The sequence below is a fragment of the Vanessa atalanta genome, chromosome 17, assembly GCF_905147765.1.
Source record: "Vanessa atalanta chromosome 17, ilVanAtal1.2, whole genome shotgun sequence".
NCBI classification, from domain to species: Eukaryota; Metazoa; Arthropoda; class Insecta; order Lepidoptera; family Nymphalidae; genus Vanessa; species Vanessa atalanta.
This window is the reverse complement of record NC_061887.1, coordinates 1,990,328-2,014,362: the sequence shown is the minus strand read 5'-3', so window position 1 is coordinate 2,014,362 and position 24,035 is coordinate 1,990,328. Positions and strand designations below refer to the sequence as shown.

At 34.7% G+C, this 24,035-nt stretch overlaps 2 protein-coding genes across 2 annotated transcripts in view; one reads left to right on the top strand and one right to left on the bottom strand.

The window, feature by feature from the left end:
* Positions 1 to 1,069: 1,069 nt before the first annotated feature.
* On the top strand, positions 1,070 to 6,716 carry LOC125070472 (augmin complex subunit dgt3). The gene is made up of 10 exons (XM_047680363.1): positions 1,070 to 1,327; positions 1,827 to 2,039; positions 2,638 to 2,827; positions 3,094 to 3,272; positions 3,743 to 3,853; positions 4,177 to 4,332; positions 4,763 to 4,937; positions 5,248 to 5,468; positions 5,938 to 6,103; positions 6,538 to 6,716. Exons 1-10 carry the CDS (start codon positions 1,146 to 1,148, stop codon positions 6,631 to 6,633), a joined length of 1,689 nt encoding a protein of 562 aa, XP_047536319.1. The 5' UTR covers positions 1,070 to 1,145; the 3' UTR covers positions 6,634 to 6,716.
* A 642-nt stretch (positions 6,717 to 7,358) lies between these two features.
* The window catches only part of LOC125070628 (A disintegrin and metalloproteinase with thrombospondin motifs 16-like), a 56,784-nt gene continuing 40,107 nt past the window's right edge, over positions 7,359 to 24,035 (bottom strand). Inside the window, exons 2-18 of the mRNA XM_047680576.1 lie at positions 16,016 to 16,088; positions 15,516 to 15,778; positions 14,333 to 15,080; positions 14,106 to 14,211; positions 13,474 to 13,608; positions 13,225 to 13,331; positions 12,507 to 12,649; positions 11,539 to 11,720; positions 11,313 to 11,379; positions 10,734 to 10,848; positions 10,409 to 10,539; positions 9,926 to 10,026; positions 9,251 to 9,446; positions 8,890 to 9,001; positions 8,385 to 8,527; positions 7,801 to 7,981; positions 7,359 to 7,496 (exon numbers count right to left, since the gene is read on the bottom strand). Of these exons, the coding sequence (XP_047536532.1) occupies positions 7,375 to 7,496; positions 7,801 to 7,981; positions 8,385 to 8,527; positions 8,890 to 9,001; positions 9,251 to 9,446; positions 9,926 to 10,026; positions 10,409 to 10,539; positions 10,734 to 10,848; positions 11,313 to 11,379; positions 11,539 to 11,720; positions 12,507 to 12,649; positions 13,225 to 13,331; positions 13,474 to 13,608; positions 14,106 to 14,211; positions 14,333 to 15,080; positions 15,516 to 15,778; positions 16,016 to 16,088 (2,925 nt within the window). The 3' untranslated portion in view covers positions 7,359 to 7,374. The remainder of the gene's footprint in view (positions 7,497 to 7,800; positions 7,982 to 8,384; positions 8,528 to 8,889; positions 9,002 to 9,250; positions 9,447 to 9,925; positions 10,027 to 10,408; positions 10,540 to 10,733; positions 10,849 to 11,312; positions 11,380 to 11,538; positions 11,721 to 12,506; positions 12,650 to 13,224; positions 13,332 to 13,473; positions 13,609 to 14,105; positions 14,212 to 14,332; positions 15,081 to 15,515; positions 15,779 to 16,015; positions 16,089 to 24,035) is intronic.

Genomic DNA, 24,035 nt, shown 5'->3' with positions numbered 1-24,035 from the left:
AGAATTTTACCATATGGTTGTCAAATAAAAACAAATCTATATGACAGTATTTTTTTTTTTATTTTTAATTTTGGCTTTTATTTATGCCAAGAGGGCACAGATTATTTCGCCAATGTCACGTGCGATGGAGAAGACACGGTGGAGATTGATCGGTGCGGTCGAGATTATATATGACAGTATATATTTTTTATTAACACTAGTGTTGCAGCTAGTTATGACGTAGGAGATCGTATGACATTTCTCGTTTATAAAATATGTTGGTAGACTGGCAAATGCACCACAATGACGTTAAGCGATCACCACTGCCCATTGAAATTGGCGTCGTAAGCTACTGTGAGCATTAATTTCATCGCCAATACGTCACTAATTTTGGCTCACTTATCTTCAGACAGGAACACATAAGTACTAAGGATTGCTGCTTAGCCGTATATATTGGTATTTCATCGTATAATTCTTATAAGATGAAAGGGTAGTACCTACTCAGACGGGGTTTCGCAACCCCCTACCAAGTACCTAAACATTTATTCTATTGAAATATACTATAATCCGATTTATATTTTATATGACTTTAATATTATAATCGGTGTTTCATGTCAAAAAGAAAAAAAAGGACTTTTGAATATGTTTGTCTATTTTCAAATATACCGTGGGTAGAGACAATAATTAATTGTTAGCCTGTGCTTTGGATACTTTCCATGCCCACTCCACTTGACCTTAGATTATCAGATAAACCAAGACTTTTGTTTAAATATGAGAGAGTTGTAGATCTCTCTTGCAGCTTGCAGCTTGCAGCTAAGCACTAGTGGTGACATCTGTTACAAAATGTAATCACTACGTCGTATCAGCGACGCCTATATGTATACTTAGATATATTATAGGCAGTTTTAGAAACAAGTGAGTAATGTAATCTGAAGTATTAAAATTAGAGAAAATCAAAAAAAGGTAATTTGTAGTAAAATCTGTTATATTACAAAATTTTATATTCTAAAAATTGTAACGTATTTTAATAATCCAAATGACAAATGTCATGATTGTTTTGACGTTCAAAATTTGAATTTACTATTGTATCATAACAGTCATAACGGAAAATATTGTTATTAACTAAAAATAGCATAATAAAATACAATATATTAAGTTTTGTGATTATGAATTACTTAAACGATATGAGCGATGAGGAATTCATACCTTTCCTTGATAGCCTCGGTGTTGATACTTATAAAAAGTCCTTTGAATGGATGTTAAACGATCCGGACTTTTCTGATGTTTTGCGATGGATTTATAAAAATTTGGATCAAAATAATGCGTTAAGTGAGCGGGAGGAGTACAGGTGATGATTTCTGATATATCTGGCAGGTTTATATCAGCGTAGGCTATTTTTATGAACTGTAACTGGTCGAGTACGCTGCTTCTACGTTAGTTAAGTTTTTTTGTCAATAAATTTTGAATACCATCTGGTAGCTTTGAAGTTATTCGTGTATATATTCCTGTAACTCAGAAAGCATTTCCATAGGATTATGAGCGTGAGAGATCTGAAATTTTTACCTGTATTGGTGCATAGATAATTTCTTCGCAGTTGTAAGGTAACCTACCTTTCTAGTATATATGTGGCAGGCTTACTAATACTGTCAACAACACAACAAATATTAATGATTTATGTACTGTTGCTAAAAATATTGTATACACAGTTAGATCTGTCATTAAATATTTGTATTCCTATAAAAAAAAAAAATTAGATGTGGAAAAAGTTTCAATGATAAGCAATCAGTGATATTTGCAAGTTATATTTTATTTTATAATATTTATAATATTATGATTTATTTCTTCAGATATGCAGAATTAGAAGCAAAGGGAAAATTATTACCTGCACATGAGTTGGAGGGTAAAATTGTATCTATTCAAAATGAATTTCAAGGAATTTGCCTACCAGGAGATCAGGATACATTGGAAGATATTAAACTTGACATCAGAATGCAGAAAGAAAAGTTAATGATGTTGGAAAAGCAAGAGATTATCCTTAAGGAATTGACGGCACAGAATGAGTAAGATGAGTTAAAAGTAATATAAATTATTCACAATACTTGTTATGGGGTTCGGATAGTGCACTTGTGCACTTTTATTTGTCCTGTGTATATTTGATTGGTATCCCTGGAGATTATTCTTTACAACATTGTGATCTTGCATTGGTATAGTAGCTAATTTTGAGTGCAGATCTGAGCCTCTGGTCTGGCCAGTAAAAAATTAATGAATTATTTGTTCAAGTAATTTTTAGTAGATGTTAAAAAAGTTCAGAAAGGAGTTAGAAATTGATATTATATTTAGCTTCCTCACATAACATTTATAATGTTGCTCTAAGTCAGTTTAGTATTCAAGTTCTGAGATTGTTGATTAAAATTTTGTTGGACATGAAGTTATAGTTTATATATATATATATGTTATAGTATATTTTGTCGATATTATAGCAAATATGTTGTGTATTTTTAAACAAAGAGTCATAATTGTTATCGAAACGTGAAAAGCGATTTTAAAATGAAAAGATTTGGCACATATTTTTAGCGTATACATGAAATTCATCTTGTATGTATATCATCTTATCTACATCATTTTAATTACATAATAATTGTAGAATCATCATTCCAGATCAACGAAACAAGAATTGACATTGGAACTGACTAAGTTAAACACTGCTCTACAACAATGTGCAGAAGATGAAAAGGAAGCCGGTGAGGAGTGCATACAATTGGCAGAAGAAGAGGAATGCATTTTCAATGATGTTATCCATATTATAGGCGATGTGTTGAGCATATATGGAAATTGTGCTGTTGATAAGGTATGCATTTTTATACATACTTGCATACAGCAACAGATCTTATTGTATATGATTCATAGTATAGATAGTAATTACTCAGTATCTTGTAGATTTTCTCGGTATAAATTATTTATATACATTTCATACTGGTGATCTCTTATATAATGACAAAACAAATTGCTTATCATATAATTTTTTTTATTAATATAATATATCTCGGACTATCTTACCTTACAGAAGCTATATCCACTGTTAAGATTCAGATGTTTTATTATAAATATTTTCAGGAATTAGCCAAAAGATTTTTCACATTTGGCCCATTTGAGTCGTACAGACAATCCCAAGCTCTATTCAAGTCACACTTTGATTTGTACACGTCCAAGAAATTTAACAAGAAGCAAAACGATAGTATCAACGAAGAAGACCTAAGAACTGCATTAGCCGAAGCAAAGAATATGGAACGATGGTAAATATCTACTTAAAATTGAATTCTTTGACAAACATATGTGTAGTTCTTCAATAAAGTATATTTTGGTTTAATTTTTACTTTATGAAGAGGTGGAACCTGCTATATAAACTTATATATAATATACTTTATACTTTATTGTACACCACAAAGTCAAAAGAAATAAATAAAATATGGATACAGACTAAATAAAATAATTGTTCAATTTTGGCGACCTTATCACTACATAGAGATATTTCCAAGCAACCAAAGGTGTAGGTAAAGACTCATAGAATATGAGAAGGTTGGTGCTGTTATTGTAAATTAAATAAAATGAATATATAACTAAAACTAATAAATAAATATTAATATAGAATATACTTATATATATAACATTGATTGAGCAGTCTTCAGCTAATATTAAAATGTCTTTGTTCATATTAAATATGCTGAACGTTAACGTAAGTTAGTTATATAATGATTTTTCACAGGCTTTCAGATGCAGTGTGCTCTTACATAGAAACAAAAGGAGAATTGTGTGGCGAGCAAGCTAAGTTGCTTCTCATATCCAACTATAATCATGTTCATCCAAGCCAAATTACGTAAGTGATGTTATATTTTATTTAATTAGCTGTATTTTTAGTTCTTAGTTATTGATCTTATTTTAACATTATTCTCAATCAAAAATCTCATCAAAAAATAATCAGCTGATTTTTTTCTCAGATCTTAGATATTTCTATTGAATCTAAGGCTTATTAAGCCTAAGAAAAAATTAAATAATATTTGTGATGATAATTGCATTATAACTAAAAGCTACAAAACGAATGAAGAATATCATTTAAATAAAATAAATATAATTCTTCTAATAATGAATGCTATTATAATTTAACAAATAAAAATAAGCTTATTATTATTTCTGTTTCAGTGTATGTGCGATGGAAGCCCAGAGTGCTATAGAGTTGCTGGAACAAGAAGAATCAATATTGGAGCAGCAGCTACAGACTGCTGTTAAACACTATGTAGACAGACGTACCAGGTTGGCTGTGGAGATGACTGCCAGATCTGCATTGGCTGTTAGAGAGTTAGTTTGTCTTGACTTTTTTTATGTACATCAAGCTACCTACCCTGGCTTGTAAGAGAATAAGGATTTACATATTAAATTAACTTTAAGGACAAGTATATAAATAAAGGTTTCTCTGCTTTTTTTCTGGGCGTGTACAGAACAGCTCACGAAACTTTCAAAATCAGATGAATGGCTCAGGAACGTCACACAGACAATAGACAAGCAGACTTTTGGTTTTATTTATGTCAAAGATTTATCATCTACTACTTAGAGAATTATTTGTTTTCATTCTTGGATAAACAATGTTACTGAATAGTTAATAGTGTTTAAAATGACATCATTGTTTTTAACAATAATTTGCTGCTTCAATGAATTTCTACTGCCATATCTTGTACCGTTCCTGAGTTTATTTGCAGCTCAATTAAGTTAAAGTGTTTCCGTGCGGCAGGGCGGTGGCGGCGGCGCTGGGCGCGGCGCGCGCGTGGGCGGGGCGCGCGCTGCGGGCGGACGCGTGCGCGTACGGCGCGCTGCGGCGGGAGCTGCGCGCCGCCGAGGAGCTGCTGCACTTCGCTGCCGAGCTTCGCGACCACGCCCTCTCGCGCGCGCCCGCCGCGCTACGCACGGTACGCACGCAAACACGCACACACACATGCACGCACATTCGATCACTCGCAGACGCGCCTTAATACTTCCAATCATTGTATAATAAAAATACTCTAGTATTTTTCGTGCAGTTTACGTGATATTTAATTGCTAAATAAAATTTTTAAATCTCGAAATAGTTTTACATTATGAGCTGCGAATAAATGGTATAATATTTTAAATTGATTATTACTAAAATTACTAATTGTACTGTTAAACATGAATAATTTAATTTACTTTATTTAAATTTCTCATATAATTGAACTCACATGTATTAATATATTGTTTCAGAAATCAATGAATGCAATATGCGCGGAGCAAGAAGCCGCTGAGAAAGAATTACAATCATCAAATACTTTACTTGCTACGCTAGTCTCAATACTTGGTTCAGAGGCCAGTAACAATGCCTCACTTCCTATAAAGCTGTACAATGAGTTACTAAATAGTATTCAAGAGTTAAATGATAATATTAATGAAGGTTACAAGTCTAAGGAAGCAGATTTAGCTCAAATGTAAGCTATTTTCGATATATTTCAAATAAAAAAATCTTAGCCCATTCCAATCAAACAAAAAATATAGACAAGTAACCAAATTTGGCATTTCATTGACTGGATACGTGAAAAAATGGCTACATGAATTTCGACGAATTTTTTTTTTCACGGAACTTCGGGAATAATATTTAACATTGCTTTCTTACTATTTCTTTGATATATTGAATATTACTTCCTCTCCCGTGGCTTTGTTCGCGTTTACGGGATAGTTGCCAAGTTTTAGGTATAAAAAAGTAGCCTACGTGCTTCCTTGGGGCTCAAGGATGCTTTATATGCCAATTCTCATTAAATTCGGTTAATTGAATTGGCCGTAAAAAAGTGACAGACAGACACACTTGGCATTTATAATTTTATTATTGATATTATGTCAGTAACAGTCAAGTTCCTGGTTTTTCTGGGATTTGGGTATTTAATTGTTTTATTATTGCAGTAAATCCTCTGCGAAACCATTGAGAGACTTCATCTGGGACGGCTGCACGAAGCAACCCAACTGTTACGATAGAAGTGTTGCCGCTATGAGCCACTCCCTGAGAGAGGAGATGAGCGCTGTAGATGCTAAGGTTGTTAAAACTAGTGGCTTGTTTAATTCTGTAAAGGTGAGTTATATCTTAATACATTTTGATATGGTAATTATGACTCGTCAAGCGTCATTTACAAGTTAGACTAACTGCACAAAGGATATTAAAAATGCACAAGTTGGTGCGCAAACACAATTATTGAACTCATAATTGAATGGGATGGCAACTCCAACAGAACAACACAACATGACAGGAGTGAATAGCAGATTCTAAGTTCCTGAGTTTAGTGCATAGTATGGGTTACTACAATGTTATTGGACTTGTCTATCGAGACATTATTGGCAGTTTTTCCTCTCCTAAGCTTCGAGTAGTACGTAAAGTTGCAGTCCTGTTAGAATAGAAAGTACACTTGTATTTGCACACACACACTTGAGTCTTTTAATAATATATTCTGGGCATTCATCTTTGTAAACCGTTCCAACATTATATTTGTTACTTAAATTTTGTTACAGAATAGCGACAAATACAACTTGAGGAAGTTCTGGCAATGGTTCCTCACAGATCAAGCGAAGCTACTTTCAACAATCAAAAGTGTCCAGAGAAGCTAATTATAACTATTATGTAAAACATTATATATTAATATTAATTATATTTTTAATAATCATGTACCTAATGTTATATTATAACTTGATAAATAAAACAATAAATAACTAGAAAATGTATTTATTAAAAATAATAAAATAGGAAAAATAATTATTAATAAATTATAAATAAAAATCACAATAATCGTTAAATTTAAAGCGATATATTTACAAAACAATCACAACCTTTCGGAGCACCGTCTAACGATGTAATTGTAAATTCGATACTTGAGAGACTTCTAACATGAAATATTTTGTTATATCAATAACAATAAACACTTTCAAAGATAAAATTCCATATTTTTAATTAACGTTAATGATTTAATTTTTATTGTAAATTATTTTGTTTATATTTTGTTTCCTTGTAACACTTTTTGTGGCAGATCAGTTATGCTCAATTACATACAGATTTTTGTGTTTCGCGCCTTAATAGTCGTACTTAACATTTTTTATGATTAAAAGAAAATACAAGTTGCGTATTTCCATATAAATAAGTCTTTAATGCTATTTGAATAAGTGCGTACGTTCATGCGTACAGATGTAGCTCCGCCCACATGCGAAGACAGATTATTGACTCCGCCCCTATTTAAAAATTTTACAAAATTCCCATTTATACAATCTAAACTGTCGCTCATTGTTAGTACGACATATCAATACTTGTTAAACGAATTTGTTTCGTGTAGACTTGGCTAGTTTGTTTAAAATAATTCAGTCCCAAGTAGGTCTCGGTACCTTCCTCAGCAGAGTGTCTTCAGGCGAGATGTGTATGGGGTTAGAGAAATCAACTTCGATGTTTTCCGGTATCGCTTGGAAGTATGTTATTCTGTTATCTGTGAAAGTATTTTGTAATTATAATGTAGTTTGAGATTACTTTTTTGGTCAAAAAGCTTTTAAGAGCCAAGGTTCTTATTGTGGGGTTGTCTGTCATTAAATTCTTTGTAACATTGGTCCGAAGCGGATTAAATCCAGGTCTCGAGATTTGTACTTTTTTAAGCTGTCTATAATACACAAGAGGTAACACATCAGACAAATATACAGTCATATGAATTATTTATGGTTTCATAGAAGAATGAATCGATTACAGTAAACATAACTACTAGGGGACACTCAGTGACGTTAGTGCCGAGATCGTACCGGTGAGGTTGAGCGCGGCGATGAGGCTGTGCAGCTGCTGCGGGCGCAGCGACGCCAGCACGGGCGCGCGCGGGCGCTGCAGGCTGCGGCGGCGGCGGCGGCGTCGGTGGCGGGACGAGCGCGCGCGCAGCGGCAGCGCCAGCCGCGACTCCGGCTGCGGCGTGCCGTCGGGACCGAACTCCTATGGGGGCGGGGGCAGTGTGATTTATAATAACGAAGTTTTGAAGTATTTTGCCTTCTATTTGATTAAATAAGTAATACATTGTCTAAATCGTTATCAAATGCAAAAGGAAGATCATTTATATGAATCAAAAATAGCAAAGGACCTAAAATATATTCTTGTGGAACTCCCCTTAACTTTAGTACTTTAGTACCCGATCCAGAAATCTCTTACATTCATGGAACCTTGTTGAATAATTTGGCTTAAATATGAAGTAAAGAAATCAAAATATTTTAAGCACAATGAAAAGCTTAGATACACAGACACAGAATACGCTAAAAGCTATTTATTTTGAGATTGAATATTTACCAAAAAAGATAAAAGTGTCTGCGATATTATTAAGACGCTTATGTATCTATCTCACCAGGCACTTCCCGCTGACGCAGTAGGAGCGCGGCCCGCACGGCGCGCCGAGCGGGAACCAGCCCTCGTGCCCGTTGACGAGGTAGAAGCGGTGCGACACGCGCTCGTCCTGGCACGCCACGCGGCACGGCCGGTCCGGGTCCTCTGGTGCGGTAAGCTTTGGTTAATGAGCTGAACGTGGGATTCAACCACGCATAGCTAGTTTTCACGTGCTTATTATAGATTTCTTGCTCGGTGGTGAAATACGCAGAATGTTTCCACTAACAAGCCTGCGGCTAAGTATGTGTATTGTAGATTTCTTTAGTCGACTATGAAAATGATCTATAAGCGCTTCCATTAATTGACGACATAGGTGGACGGGTCAATAATCCACCAAGAAGACATTCGGAGAATTAGGCGATTTATGGAGCAAAGCAAACGGCTAATTAACTGTTGCATAACTGATTCGAATTTTTAATCTGTGGTTGATATTATTAACTGATATGGATATTATTTGTTGATATTACCTAGGGCCGGAGATATCTGCATTCCGAGTCCAGAAAGTCTTCTAACCCTCTCCTTGTATTTCGAGCAAACCATTGTGGCGTATTGGTAAGGGGTCCTCAATTGGGTGCAACTCTGAAAACCGAAAAAAAAAGGTTTAGGGCTATCGAGCAAGTCGAACAAGGTATAGTAATATATTATTATGATCGTTTGTGATAGAAATTCTCCTATCGTTAAAGAGACGTTAAAGTGCAGGCGCGTATAGAATCAAACACCCCGTTCCCAAGCTCTCGTCACCGGTTAAGACGGCGATCCATCACTCGCAAAGATCACCTTTAGGGGTTAGGGTTACGGGAGTGTAATTATTCAAAGGGGCAAGCTCACCGCGGTGGCGTCCGGCGCGGGCGTGCACAGCTGGATGGAGTGCGCGTGCGCGGCGGCGTGCAGCAGCGCCAGCCCCGCGCCGCCGCGCACGCAGCGGAAGTGGCACGCGCCGCGCCACGCGCCCGCCGAGCGCCGCCGCGGGCCCGCGCGCCCCGCCGCGCCCCCCGCCGCGCCGCCCGCCGCGCCGCCCGCCGCGCTGCCGAGCGCACCCACGCATTATGGACCGTCCGGCCTCACAAAAAGCGGTACCATTGGTAGCATTGTCGTGTACCGGTTTCAAAGGTGCTTGAGCCAGTGTAATTACAGGTACTAGGGATATAACAACCTAGTTCCCAGAGCTCGTGGTGCGTTGACGATGTAAGGAATGGTTAGTTTTTTATGGCGTCAGAGTGGGCTGTGGGCGGTGACTGCTTATCATCAGGTGGCTCATTTGTTCGTCTATCTGACAATATTATATTAAATAATACATTTCTCATATATTGTAGGTACATAGGTTTATTGGTAGAATGCCTTCTAGCATTAAATCCACGTTTTGCACCGTCTGGGTACCATAATTTGGTCAAGATTTGTTTAAAAAAAAAACAGATTTCAATTGAATTATTTCGTACTACCAACTAAATATAAACATTCAAATGACGTATTATTATGTGAATTGTGGCTTGATCTTGATCTTACGTAGTGTGAGGAGTAGCGGTTTGAACTTGTAAAGCTTCCCATTCGCAGTCGTTCCGTGTCAGCGAGAACTCCGCATCCGAATTGCCGGCGCAAGTGAATTTCTGAAACACGAAATTATCAGACAATAGGTACATTAAAAACAATTTCTATTAAAACTTGGAGTTTTTGCTTCATTTATACTTACTTGTGTTACTTCTTGTAACATAATTCATAGCGTTTTAAAAAAAATTCAACATATTAATTTGGTAGAGAACCTCTATAAAAACATCAAAACATTGTCTTGAAGAGTTTGTTGAAATTTGACATCTATTTAATTGAGAATTTACAAACTTAAGATTGTTCGAGAAAAAAATCCCATTGATTTTCTTTTGCAGGTTATCCTCAGGCGTGAGGTTTTCATTTCTGAACCGCTGGCAGAATTTAGAAAATCAATGAATAGGTGTATTGAATGGGTTATAAAGTTTGAGTCAAGTTAGTCCTCACCCTGCAGACTCCGGCTATGCAGTAGTAGTCGCGTGTGGTGGAACAAGCGGTGCCGTCGGGCAGCGCCCACCCGCGCGACTTGTACCCGCCCCCCCGCGTGTCGCACCACACTGCGCATACGCTGCTCGCATCTGCAACAATTACTCTCATCAAGAACTTGTAATTTGCCTCCTGATGCTAAGTGGTCCCATTATCATCCATATACATTGGACCTTAAAGGAATGTTAACCATACCTTGCATGCCGACATTAAGAAACTGAGATATGAGATGTTATATACTAATATACATAATATTTATGAAATCATTGATAGTTTTTTTGCTCACCATCAGCATCCATTCTCTGGAGACCGGTTCCAATGAGATCAGGATCCACGTCACGAGCTCTTGAACATATTTGATCGGCGAATTCTCTCACCGTCATCCTTGGTACAGTTTTGCACTAGAATATAAGAGTATTACTTGTTATGACTCAGTACATACCTGCAAGCCCGTCTGGGTGGGTACCACCCACTCATCATATATTCTACCGCCAAGTAACAGTACTCTGTATTGTTGTGTTCCGGTTAGAAGGGTGAGTGTGCCAGTGTAATCACAGGCACAAGGCACAAGGTTGGTGGTGCATAGGTGATGTGAGGAATGGTTAATATTTCTTACAGCGCCGTTGTCTATGGGCGGTGGTGACCACTTACCATCAGGTGGCCCATATGCTAGTCCGCCAACCAATGAAATAAAAAAGCCGATGTTTCATATAACAACAAGTAAGATCAAAAGAAAATATCGTACAGTTGTCCAAAGATATACTTTCTTATTTGCAGAAGGTTTGGAGCTAATTTCATTACACTGCTCTACTGGGCTTAATGAACTTAATGTCTAAGAATTTGTAAGACGAAACATGAGAGTTACCTGCTGTGCGTGACAGGACTGGTACTTCTTGTCATTTCCTTGACAATAACTTTTACCGTTCTCATGCCTGAAAATTAGAGAAATATATTTTTATAATTTATCACCTAATGAGTGTAATTTCTATTACAATGAGAGGCCATATCAATCAGCTGGCTGGTGGTTTCTGGACCGTCTTAACAAAGGGTTTTAGTGTTTTCATTGGATGATATATCTCGTCGATATTCACCTTGGTCTAGTGCATCTCCTGGAGGCGACGGCGACTCCAGCCGCAGCAGGTACATGCTGTTCGTCCAGTAGACACGCTGATGCACACTCCGACCAGCGCGACCATCGTCCCCAGCGGGCACTCGTCACCACCCCCAACCCTCGACTTCCACTTCGTTCAACGCACTCACCACCCCGGCAGTACTGTACGATATTATGGTTGAATTCAAACTAAAAATTGTACTCTATACAAATAGGGTCCAATAAATACTTTTGAATTGTTAATTTACAAGATTCGACGATATATAATTTATGAAAAGAGAAGTTACTTTTTTGAGTACCTGATTAATGACATTACTTAAATTATAAGCATTATATCTTGACAAATGGCAAAATTTTTTTATTTATATCATGAATATAATCAGTTTAAAATAGTATTATTTTTCTGAGCGTAAACATAAAAACTCAAACAAATATTTTGTTTGTAACCTACAATCGCACACGTATCGTAATGCTTTTCGTGCATAAGCTTATTTTATTAACTTAATAGGAGACTTAATGTCACTGCGATTGTCTAAATTTTGATAAAAACATCGTTGACTCCAATAACGAGTGTCTAAAGGCGGTTGATGTTAAAAGCTATTTATTTGCGGGCTTTGAAGCGTGTGTATGAATAATAACACAGCCGTTATATCTGAGGGCGTGAATGTTGTGTAACATAGATCATGATATCTTAACTTCTATACTATACTAATATTATAAATGAGAAAGTAACTCTGTCTGTCTGTCTGTCGCTCTTTCACTGCCAAACCAATGAACCGAATTTGATGAAATTTTGTATGAAGCAAACTTGAACTACAAGGAAGGACATAGGCTACTTTTTTGCCTGACACATGACAACCTACCCCTAAAACGCGAGCGAAACCGCGGGCGACAACTAGTCAACTATAATTCCAATATAAACTTTCCATTCATCATGTAATTGCTCACCATATCCTCTCCGCACATCGTGCCCTCCAGCGCGGGATGGGATGTCCAAGTGTATCTTTCCCTTTGACAATGCAAATCTCTGCAGATATCTTCTAAGTTCTGCGCCGCTGAATGTCGACTCCCACTTCCATATTTGAGCATACCTAAATGAAACAGATACGTAATGACTACCTTTATAACTGGTTTAAAAATTTAAGGTTTGAAAAGTTGTTTTAGTATGGGATAGGATGTCGTGGTATCTATTTTTGATGATGTCTAAACGGAGACTAACCAACAGTGCAAACACAGGTACACTCTATTCCCTAAATAGTAGTCCGTTAAGACGACGATCCATCATGGAGACAGTTCAGGCTGTACGTGCTTTCACGTGCTTGGAAACTCTCCGATCTTTTACTAAGAAATATTATTGATTGAAAAACGTTCAATAACTAACAGTCGGAGTCGAACTTTTTTTAAAGTAGGAAATCCTAAACCGTTTTACATTTTTTACGAACTCGATATGCACAAACACCATTAAAATCTATAAAAAATTATGTGTTACCTTAATTTTATAGTATAACCTTGGATTGTGATAAAAACTTAGCACTGGAAATAGACTTCCACTAATCAAAATCGTATTAGGATTTTAGTAACGTCATTCGAGTGCATATTTAATTCCTGATCGGGCTTTTGATGCAACTTGAGCTATACAGTTGAGGATTGATAAAAAATAACTTACATTGTTGATCAGCGTCGAACCTTTCACCTGGAAGTATACCCTCAGCACTGTGGTCCAATTGTCCAGCAGAATTGCCGTGATCAAGAAGACATCTAGATTGTACTGTGCTGAAACATATGAAATGAACAATGTAAACTGTTGGAATCGTTGAGCGCAGATATTTTTGCTTGAAATAGTTACGAAATTTTGGTACTTACGTTAAAAATAATAATTTGATTGGACAAATCGTCGAAAAAACTTTTTACTTACTCGAGAAACTTTTGCAAATAATTTTTGCTACATTGTGACCAAGTTATTTTGCCGCTGCCCAGGGTTGGGCTCATTATGTAGGCGCTAGGATCACAGCCGTTATCAGCTAATGGACCATCGTGACGCATGCCTAAGCTGAAATAAATGTTAACGTTAACTTAATTCTATTATTTTTAATGATATTCAAAGATATAAGCAGTCAGCCGGCCGAATCCTGGTGATGAGTAATCACCACTGACATTAGCGCTGTTATACATAAAATTTTCCTCGCATTGCGTCTTCAATCTTGGGCATTAAGATGTTACGCCCTTTGCGCTTGTAGGGCACAATCGCTTGGGGCTTGCATATAGCCCTACGACTAAGAAAAAAGGGGCTATTTTTGAAACAACTTGTATAAAGAAGATTTTTTTTTCACTGATCCAAAATATTCTCGATATCTTTACCCAAACCAAAAGTGTGAACAATATTTCAGCTCAGTTACTTAAAAATTAATATTGTCAGAATTAGTTCACTAAATGCTTGTTAAAAGGTTCTATTTCAATTGAGTAATTATTAATTCATTGAATATGCTAATCAGAATTATGGAATATTTCGTTAGAAATACGTTATTTTAAATGTTACTTGTTGCGTACTTATGTCCTATTTCATGTGCTACGACGTAAACGCTTTCAAAATGTCTTCCTTCATTAACTGTACAACTACTGGTCACGGTGCACATACCAGCAACAGGCGCCAATCCTATAAAATCAAACACATTTATAACAACTATATCTGAATCATTGATAATCTGATTTTTTAGTAATTCATCGTTCCATCGTTTTTGAAGTCAAATAATTAAAGGAAGATAGATTAAACTTACCAACAACTTGACTGCTAACTTTTCCATTTTTATTCACGACATATAAATCTAGACCCGTCAAAATTAACGCATGGTCCCAGTGCAAGGGATCGTTGTCTCCTGGTGGATTTTCTAATCTTTGCCACGTACAGAAATTACTAAGAAATCTATCGATGTCGTGCGGTCTCTTTAAATTCACTGGATCTTCATGAAGTATTTCGAGCCTCTTTAAAATAAAATTAACTGGTCTTCCCAAACTTGGGTCATGGTAAATCAATTGTACAGCATTGATCATTGCTAATACGAATCTCACTAATTCTCTCTCCGTTTCTTTAGGAAAATTGACTGTCATATGTTTGTACAGATCTCTATCTACGAACACAGCGGTTTCTACAAATATTGCTGGCAGGACTGCCCTTTTTTGTCGGTTTTCATCAATGACTAATTTACCAACAAAATCCCCTATAGTCTTATTCCTATGCGCTAAATTTAATTTAAATTTATCTAATGTATCATTTTCATTGAGATTTGTTTCTGAGTTTATTTCTCTTTTCCTTCTATGTTTTGTCCAATTTTTTTTTGGTTCAGGTTCATATTCGAAAAAGTGTTTATTATGTCTTTCTACGCAAATATCTTCACTATTGCTATTAATATTAATGTCTTTTAAAGATCGTTTCATAATTATATGAGGTTTCGCGTTTTCGTTGTGGAACCTTTCAGGCAGTGGGTGTATATAATAGTAACTGTCATTAGTTTTTATGAGACCTCTCTGAGAAAAAGAAAACAGAAATATTATAATTATATAATTATAATTATACAAAATGTTTTGACGCCGGTGCCGTTATCTTCAGTTAAACTTTAAGAGCTAATAAAATAATAACACAGACCGATGTTGCATTTTATAATTACTAGAAACTAATTAAATGTAATAAATATTAGATGATTTAGCAAAACATCAGGCAATAGAGAAAATACTGCCTTACTGTTACAGCCATAAACGTTGTTTAACGGCGGCTTAGTTAAACATTGGTTTATCTCTTTCTGTCATGATTGATTTTATATAAAAGAGAAAGAGAAACAGTACTTAACAGTACTTCTTTTGATGAAACCATCGATGTTTAACCAAACACCCAAGCACCCAAACATTAAGCAGCGTTTATATGTAAAGTCGCAATTGTTTAAAATATGCAATTTTTTATCTTACCACATCTTCACACGCATACAAAGCAGCATTATCACTTTTGTAATAACACGAATCCAATTCCTCGTCCGAATGTTGATTAAAAACAGCTTCAGTTCCATTCGACCATCTCTTCAGCAATAGGAACTGGGGATCTAGGAAACTTGATTTCGGACTTAGATTGATATTCAGATGTTTCTTCAACGCGATCAAGTCTGGACTATCGTTTGATATCGATCTCTTACGTCGCTTATGATGTTTCAGATGTGCTATCTCAAATTCTGCATCTGTAATTGGAAATATCACTATAGTCATCGGAAATATTTTTGGTTTCTAAGAAAATGTCATAAAATGCTGCTAGAATTCTTGTCACAGTTATACTTGTCATGATTTAGGCAGTACCTATTTTTAATCCATATTTGTGTATAGTTTAGTACTTAATGTTAATACTTCTTATGTGAATAAATATTTATTTATGGCTTATTTATACCCTGTATCGTGTAATGAATAAATAAAATACTTACCGTCATGATTGGCACCAAATAGAAAGAGCTTTTCTGATTCAGACAGATGATCGAGGAGTTGGTACGAGTGATCCTGAAACAAATGAAAAACGTTTTATATTCAACAGTTTATATTAGTATAGCTTTTGAGTGTTTAAGATTAAACTCTATGGCAAATATTCGGATATTTTAAAGTCAACTTAAGGAAGTTAAGTCAAAATCAAAATATCTGTTCAAAATATAATACCTTTTCGGGGAGAAATATTGGAGTTATTCCTGCGAAAAAGTGGCGAAAGCTTACAAGCTTGAATAATCTATTCTTGAATATATTTTTCGCAAATCCATAATAAATAATTATGGATTTGCGTTTTGGATGTCCACGAAACTGTTATTGAACCTTTGGAGGTAAAATGAAAGTTATCCAACTAGTTAAGTCGAATAGTGTTTTATTATAAATATATATATATACATATATGTGAATTTATGAATCAAAAACCCAAGAAATGGAAAATATAACTGAGCTATTAGAAAATCGCATGGAATCCGTAAACCCAAGTTATATCTTGATTCCTTTTTCGATTGGAATAGACTTTAAATATTGATTGGCAAATTAAAACTACTACAGAGTTATAACAAAGGAAACGACGCGGGGTTTTTTTGACAGATTCTGTAGTTGTTTACAAATTTTCTATATAACAAAAAAACAGCCAGGAGGCGATTGTTTATAATAGCTCTACTGATAAAAGAACGATTGTAATTAGTCATTATAAATAGCATCCCATTAATTTTTAAACATGCAACACTACGAAATATTAAAAATAGTTTTAACAATTAAGTTGTACATTGTAATCAGATAACGAATAATTTAATACCATCAAAATTTAGTAATATAATTATAATAAAGGAAGCATTCGTAACGGCATTGGAATAATAAAACGTTAAAACCTCATGATTTAGCCTCGTTCGATTCAAATGGCAAGCAATAAACTATTGTTTTGAAGTTATTAGCTAGGAAAAAGCCTCGACACTTTTCGACAATAGACACTTTTCACACGGACGCTGCGCTTAATCGGAACCGGAGTTTGGACCAAGTTTTATATACACCTTGGGAATGAAACGATCGCCTCCTGGCTGTTTCTACTCATATATAATTATGTATATAATTAATTTGACGTAAAAAAAAAAAAAAGTCCCGCTGAGTTTCTTTCGCCGGTTCTTCTCAGGTCAGGGTGTTTTCTTTTTCCGAACCGGTGGTAGTGTTTAACTTGACAATCAATAAGAAAGTGTAATACTTCTATATTGAATAAAGGAATTTGAGTTTGAGTTGAGTTTGAATTGACAAACGACAACGATTGAATATTTAAAACTAGGTATATGTAAACGTCGATTTCTTAATAAAAAAGGTAGATAATAAATAATATAGATAGAAATGATAACTGTGTAAAAATTATCGAATACGTATATTTTCAATTTTTTTATTCACATCGTCTAATATTGAAAATGAAAAAAGTACTTCTTTTGCAAATAAATAAATATATATAAGCTTAAAAGAAAAACGCTGTTATCTTACGTCTTAGTCCACACGATAAGTTCTTATAGAGACTGTTTGTTTATCATTATCTTTTAAAATTATAAATACTCTGTTCCTTGTTTGAGCATTTAGTTTATCTCAATATTTCCTTGTCCATTTAAAATGTGTTTTCAAACATTACTTTCGAAAATTTCGTGACGAATTTAGACGTTGTATAATGTCTCTTCTTTCTACGACTCTTTGCCGTGATTCACACACTCGCTTTATGTTGTCTGAAGAACACTTACTAATTTAAAATTTCTTGACTTCAATTTAACTCATAACCAAAACATCAATATCAATCAATAATATTTGTTTATTAATAAAAAAAATATACTTATTTATTACAATAGGTAGGCAAATGGGATACCTAATGGTAAGTGGTCACCACCGTCTGAAGACATTGGCTCTGTGAGAAATATTAAAAAAATCTTACATCATTAAGCCGTTACCAATCTTGGGTAATAAGATGTTTTGTATTGCATCAGTTGTTACACTGGCTCACTCACCCTTCAAACAGGAATACAACAATACTAAATACGATGATTACAAACAAAAGTTCAAACAACTTTCAAAATTTCTACGGTTACACTGATAACAAAAATATGATTATATCGTTTTCAATAAATTTACCGTTACTTAAATGATCTAACAGTATTATAAGCTATTACTTTTACTTTCTCGACGACCTCAAGTCAATAATGACAAATATCTTAGGAAATATATTTGAAATAGCCTTTACTTACAGCTTTATCCGGGACGTTTGTTTTGTTAATATAGTACTAGATATATGTAGCTAATAATACTACAAGGAAAATTACACATCTACTGGACTAAGACCTCTTTATGAGGAGGAGTTTATTCCAATCTGGGTTACAGGTGAGATAGAATTTCATCTGATACATGCACGTTTTCTCACGATGGTTTTCTCCACCGCCAAAGACGACATATATTTTAAACACAAATTAAGCACGTGAAAATTCAGTGGTTTTGTCAGTCTTGCTCGGGTTTGTCTCCGCAATTTTGAGCTAAGGTCCATGCGTGTGCGTGTTACCAACTGGTGTACGTCTGTTAGTTTGGCTTGTATATTTATCTAATCACAATGTCTTGATTTTTAGTATAAGTTTGTGCTAGAAGTGCTGTTCTATAAGAAATAATTTCGTATCTAACTCCGGTGATATGCTAATTTAATATTTTAGTCATAAATATCACATTCTGACAAGTCACGATCATGTTCTGCGGTGAGTTTTAAATTTGTTCTTACATAATAAGTTCTACAGGAATTGATTCGACGATACCCCAATGGGTTAAGGTTAAACCACATTAATTATTTAGGTGACCTGTCTGTATGACATGGAGGCTTAAAGAATGACCAAGAATTTAACTAGATAGATATAAAAAATACATAATTCAAGACATAAAAGTTTAACTTATCGAAGATCGCACTTCCAAAACCGGCAAATAAATATTGGTGACCAAAGATATAGATACTGATTTTTTATAAGGATACGTATCTATATATATTAAGTAAATGTGTGTGTATATTCTCACATGTTAACACATTCAAAGGTAGACACAATAGCTAAGTCATTATTTATGACGTCTATAGGCGTTGCTTAGTCTAAGAAAGTATAAACAGTAAATCTAAGGTGATTGATACTGTCTGTGAGATGTTCGTTTATCATAAATAACAAATGATGAAATTGGTCTGAAACAGTTACGGAGTAGAGATGAGGCCAACGCAATATCTCCTGGAACAATGAAAGTGTTTACGCGGTGTGGTTCGCTTACGTAATGAGATAACCGAATCATTTGCGGATAATTACGTTTTCTCGCTAACATTACAAAACTTCTGTATTTTTTATTTCAACTATTATTTACAAATTCAAATATCGATTTCATCCACATCATTACATCACATTAACAACCTGTAAATTTCTCACTGCTGCTAAGGCCCCTCTCCGTTTGAGGTTAAGGTTTGGAGCATAAGTTTGGATTTGCGGAGTGGGTATACAAACTAGAAAGACGTTCAAAGAACCTCTCGTGTTTAAAAATTGTAAAATTTTAGAATAACGACATTTGAGTAATAAAATTGTGCTAAATCGTTAAAAAGTGGCTATATGCAGATTTTGCAAATAAAATAACAGTCGGTAGCGAACGTAAAACAAGTGAAATTAGTGAATATTTAAAGTGAACTCATCGATTAAAACTTAGTGCAATGACATTCTACTAAACTACCTACATATACTTTATAAATAACTTGAATCGTTGAGATACAATACAACATATTCGACTCGAAGCGCTATAAGCTTGCTGGCGTCGTGGCTTGCGAAACAGCGAAGAAACCGACTGCACCGGGTTCGAACCTCGACAAAACCGATATTTAGATATTTTTATAATTTTCTTAGTGTTGAAAAATACAACTATTAATATGGCCTTTCTATGTAAAATCTGTAATAACAACATCGCAATGACTCAAAAAAGAATTAAATGTACTATGTGTTCCCAGTATTATCATATTGATTGTATAAAGCCAGTCAAGGATTTGACAACGACTAGAGCACAATGGAAGTGTACATCGTGTCAACAAGAACCACAGAAAAAAAATACTGATAGTTTCCCCGATAACACAAGTCTATACTCAAGCAAACCTAAAAAACAACTACGGATGGGTGCCGATGTTACTTATCAGTCTAAATCCTTGTCTCGGTCGCCTTCATACTCATCTCCAGCGAATAAAACGGATCAGCATATTCTGGCTACACCTGAAAAGCTTGGGTCACCAGACTTCTTAATTCAATGTGAATCTATCATCGACAAACGCTTAAAATCTGCAATGGAATCTATAATGAATGAACTGAAAGAATCTTTAATGGCTGAAATAAAAAAGGAAATATTTTCCGAATTTAAAAAATTAGAAGAATCACATAGTAATCTACGAAGGGAATACAATGCTTTGGAAGAAAGGTACATTGAACTGGAATCTTTAGTACTAAAATCGGAGACCGAAATTTCAGATTTAAAAGCTCAGACTAATAAACAACAGCAGTGGTCTCGAATGGCAAATCTTGAGATAATGGGTCTACCAGAAACCAAAGGCGAAGCACTTCGTGACATAGTCATGAAGATCGCTAAATATGCAGGAGTTAATTTAAGGGCCGAAGAGATTGAATTTGCCACCCGTGTACAACCATTGCAGCAAAAAACGGGAAGACCTAAGTCGCTTGTTGTCAAACTAAGAAGTCGCGACTTAAAGGACTCCATACTATCAGGCTTAAGAAAATGCAGAGGCATCGACACCACAAATATTGAACTTAACGGCGATCCACGAAAATTTTTTGTTAATGAACACTTAACACCTATTAATAAAGAATTGTTTAGGAAAACAAAAACACTTGCAGCAGAAAAAGCATATCGATTTGTTTGGGTTCGTAACTGCAATATTTTTTTAAGAAAAAACGAGGAATGCCCTGTATTGGCTATAAATTCAGAAAAAGATTTAAGAAAAATCAAATAATAATTAGATGTAAGGTACTTTTGAGATTGTTTTACTGTATCTTAATATATATAATTAATTTCCAAGATTGTGAACTTAAAGTACATTTTTTTGTTAACGAACCTAAATGGGAATCTAAACTAAAACTACACATAATTACACACACCTACACTATATATACACCATACACAATACTGACCTACACTACACTCTTTTACAAAGTAACAACACAATTTATAAGATCGACCGTAACTATATGGACTGCTGAACAAATCTCTAGATTATTATGTTGTGTCTTAAAACTAATGATTACTATTAATGCTTACTTTTATTATTATTACTATAAATTATTAATTTAATTAAGAAACTATTAAGCTATTTACTTTATGAATAAACCATTTCAGTTGTTGTATCAAAATGTTCGTGGATTACGAACAAAAACAGATCAATTCCGACTAAATATTCTTCAAAATGACTACGAGGTGTTGCTTGTAACCGAAACCTGGCTTAAAAGCGGATTTTATATGAGAGAGCTATGTGACAGTAGGTACGACATTTTTCGCGCAGATAGAAGTAACAAAACATCAAACAAACTTGATGGAGGTGGAGTAATGATATGTACAAAATCCATACTAAGGGCACAGGAGAGATCGGATTGGAGTTGTGCTGGAGTTGAATCCATTTGGATAACAATACCCAAAAGCGTAATTGGAAATAACCACAATCTTAATATAGGCTTATTTTATATACCACCAGATGATTACCAAGTAAAAAGGCTAGAGACCATAACAAATTCTTTGTCCTCAATTTTAACATCTAAATCTGAAGAGTATTTTATAATCACTGGTGACTTTAACCTCCCTAATATTGATTGGAAGAGTGAAGGGCCATTATATCTTAATCGCGGATCAACATTATTGCGGACTGTATCAAGTGATTTCATCGAAACATGTAGCTCTTTTAACCTAACACAATTTAATCAAATACCAAATGCGAGTAATAACACTCTAGACTTAATTTTTAGCAACATCTATTTAAATGTTCAAAAATCTGATCAAATTTTAGTCACTGAGGACAAATATCATCCCTGTTTAGAAATTGACGCTTCTGATTTGCTTCTAAAACAACTTTCGAAACCACCTTTGAGTAAAATGAAGTTTAAGAAAGCTGACTACAGTATTATAAATGAAGTTCTCAATAAATTAAATTGGCAAAATATATTGAGAGGTGATTCAATAGATGTAATAGTTGATAAATTTTATGAAACTATCAACAACATAATAAATGAACATGTACCGGTTGTTACAGAAAGGTTTTCTTGTCACTATCCTATTTGGTATAACAAATCATTGATCCATATCATTCAAGAAAAACTAAAAGCTCATGCTCGTTGGAAATCATTTAAGAATCCTAGAGACTACGACGAATTTTCCTTATTACGAAGAAGACAAAAGAAATTACAAGATTATTACTACAAGAAATTTAAAACAAAAATGCAGAATGACATCAAAAAAGATCCAAATCTTTTTTGGCGGTATCAAAAATACTTAAGAAACAACAAAAGCGGTTATCCAAGTTCCCTTTCCTTAGGTGACCGTCAGTTTAACAATCCTACAGAAATATGTGTGGGATTTAGTGAATTTTTTGAAAGCGTTTTTGAAAAACAGAACCATAATAACGATAAAAATCATGTCCCAATATCTTATGCGGACGATACTATTTGTAATCTTAATGTAAATAAAGGACTAGTTCTCAAAATACTTAAAGCTCTAGATATAAATAAAGGAGCAGGAACTGACAGAATACCAGCTATATTCTATGTAAAATGTGCAAATAACCTAGCAGACCCACTATCAATCATATTTGACAAATCTGTCAATGAATTTGGAGCTTTTCCAACCCAATGGAAAGAAGCACTTATAATACCAATCCATAAAACAGGAGCAAGACACAAAATAGAACATTATAGGCCTATTTCAATATTGAATACTATAAGCAAGATTTTTGAACGAGTGATTTACAATGCAATTGCACCAACTATCCATAAATCAATTCCACTAGAGCAACACGGCTTCATGCTTAAGCGATCAACACAAACAAATCTATCTGTCTTTACCAATTTTGTTCATATGGCTATGGATAAAAAACAACAAGTAGATGTGATATACACGGATTTTCAGAAGGCGTTTGACCGGGTAGATCATGTGATTTTACTACAAAAGCTTCAAGCTCTCGGAATCAAGGGCGATTTACATAGATGGTTTTGCTCGTATATATCAAAAAGACAGCAAGCTGTTGTCATAGGCAGTGCTCGTAGTGATTTTGTACACGCAACCTCAGGTGTCCCACAGGGTTCTCTTCTAGGCCCATTATTATACAACTCTTATTTATACGACATATATAGATGTTTCAAATATTCTCGTTTCTTACTATTTGCAGACGATAAGAAAATCTATAAGGCTATAAATAATATTTCGGATTGTGTGGAATTGCAGCATGACTTAAATAGTCTTTCCAATTTCTACAAAGAAAATAAAATACTCGTCAACATTAAAAAAACAGTAAATATAACATTTTCAAGAAAAGTAAAAAATATTGAATTTGTCTATTACATAGATAATAACCCCATTCAAAAGGTAAACACTGTGAGAGATCTTGGAATTCAGTTGGATCATAAATTACTGATGACAGAACATATAGAAATTATAACTGACAAAGCCTATAAACAACTAGGCTATATTAAACGTGTATGCAAAACATTTACTGATGTTGATTCCATAAAAATGTTATATTTTTCATACGTTCGAAGTGTTTTAGAGTACTGCTGTAGCATATGGTCACCAAATTATTCAAAGTATAGGGATAAACTAGAAGCGATACAAAAACATTTTTTAAGATTCCTGTGCTTTGTGGATTTTAGAGAATATAAAAATTATACAGAAACCTGTAAACATTATAAAATAGAAGCTTTAGAA

Coding starts and splice junctions, on each gene's coding strand:
- LOC125070472 (XM_047680363.1), top strand. CDS start 1,146: ATGAATTACTTAAACGATATGAGCGATGAGGAATTCATACCTTTCCTT. Junction 2,040..2,637: donor GAATTGACGGCACAGAATGA/GTAAGATGAGTT, acceptor TCATCATTCCAG/ATCAACGAAACAAGAATTGA. Junction 6,104..6,537: donor GCTTGTTTAATTCTGTAAAG/GTGAGTTATATC, acceptor ATTTTGTTACAG/AATAGCGACAAATACAACTT.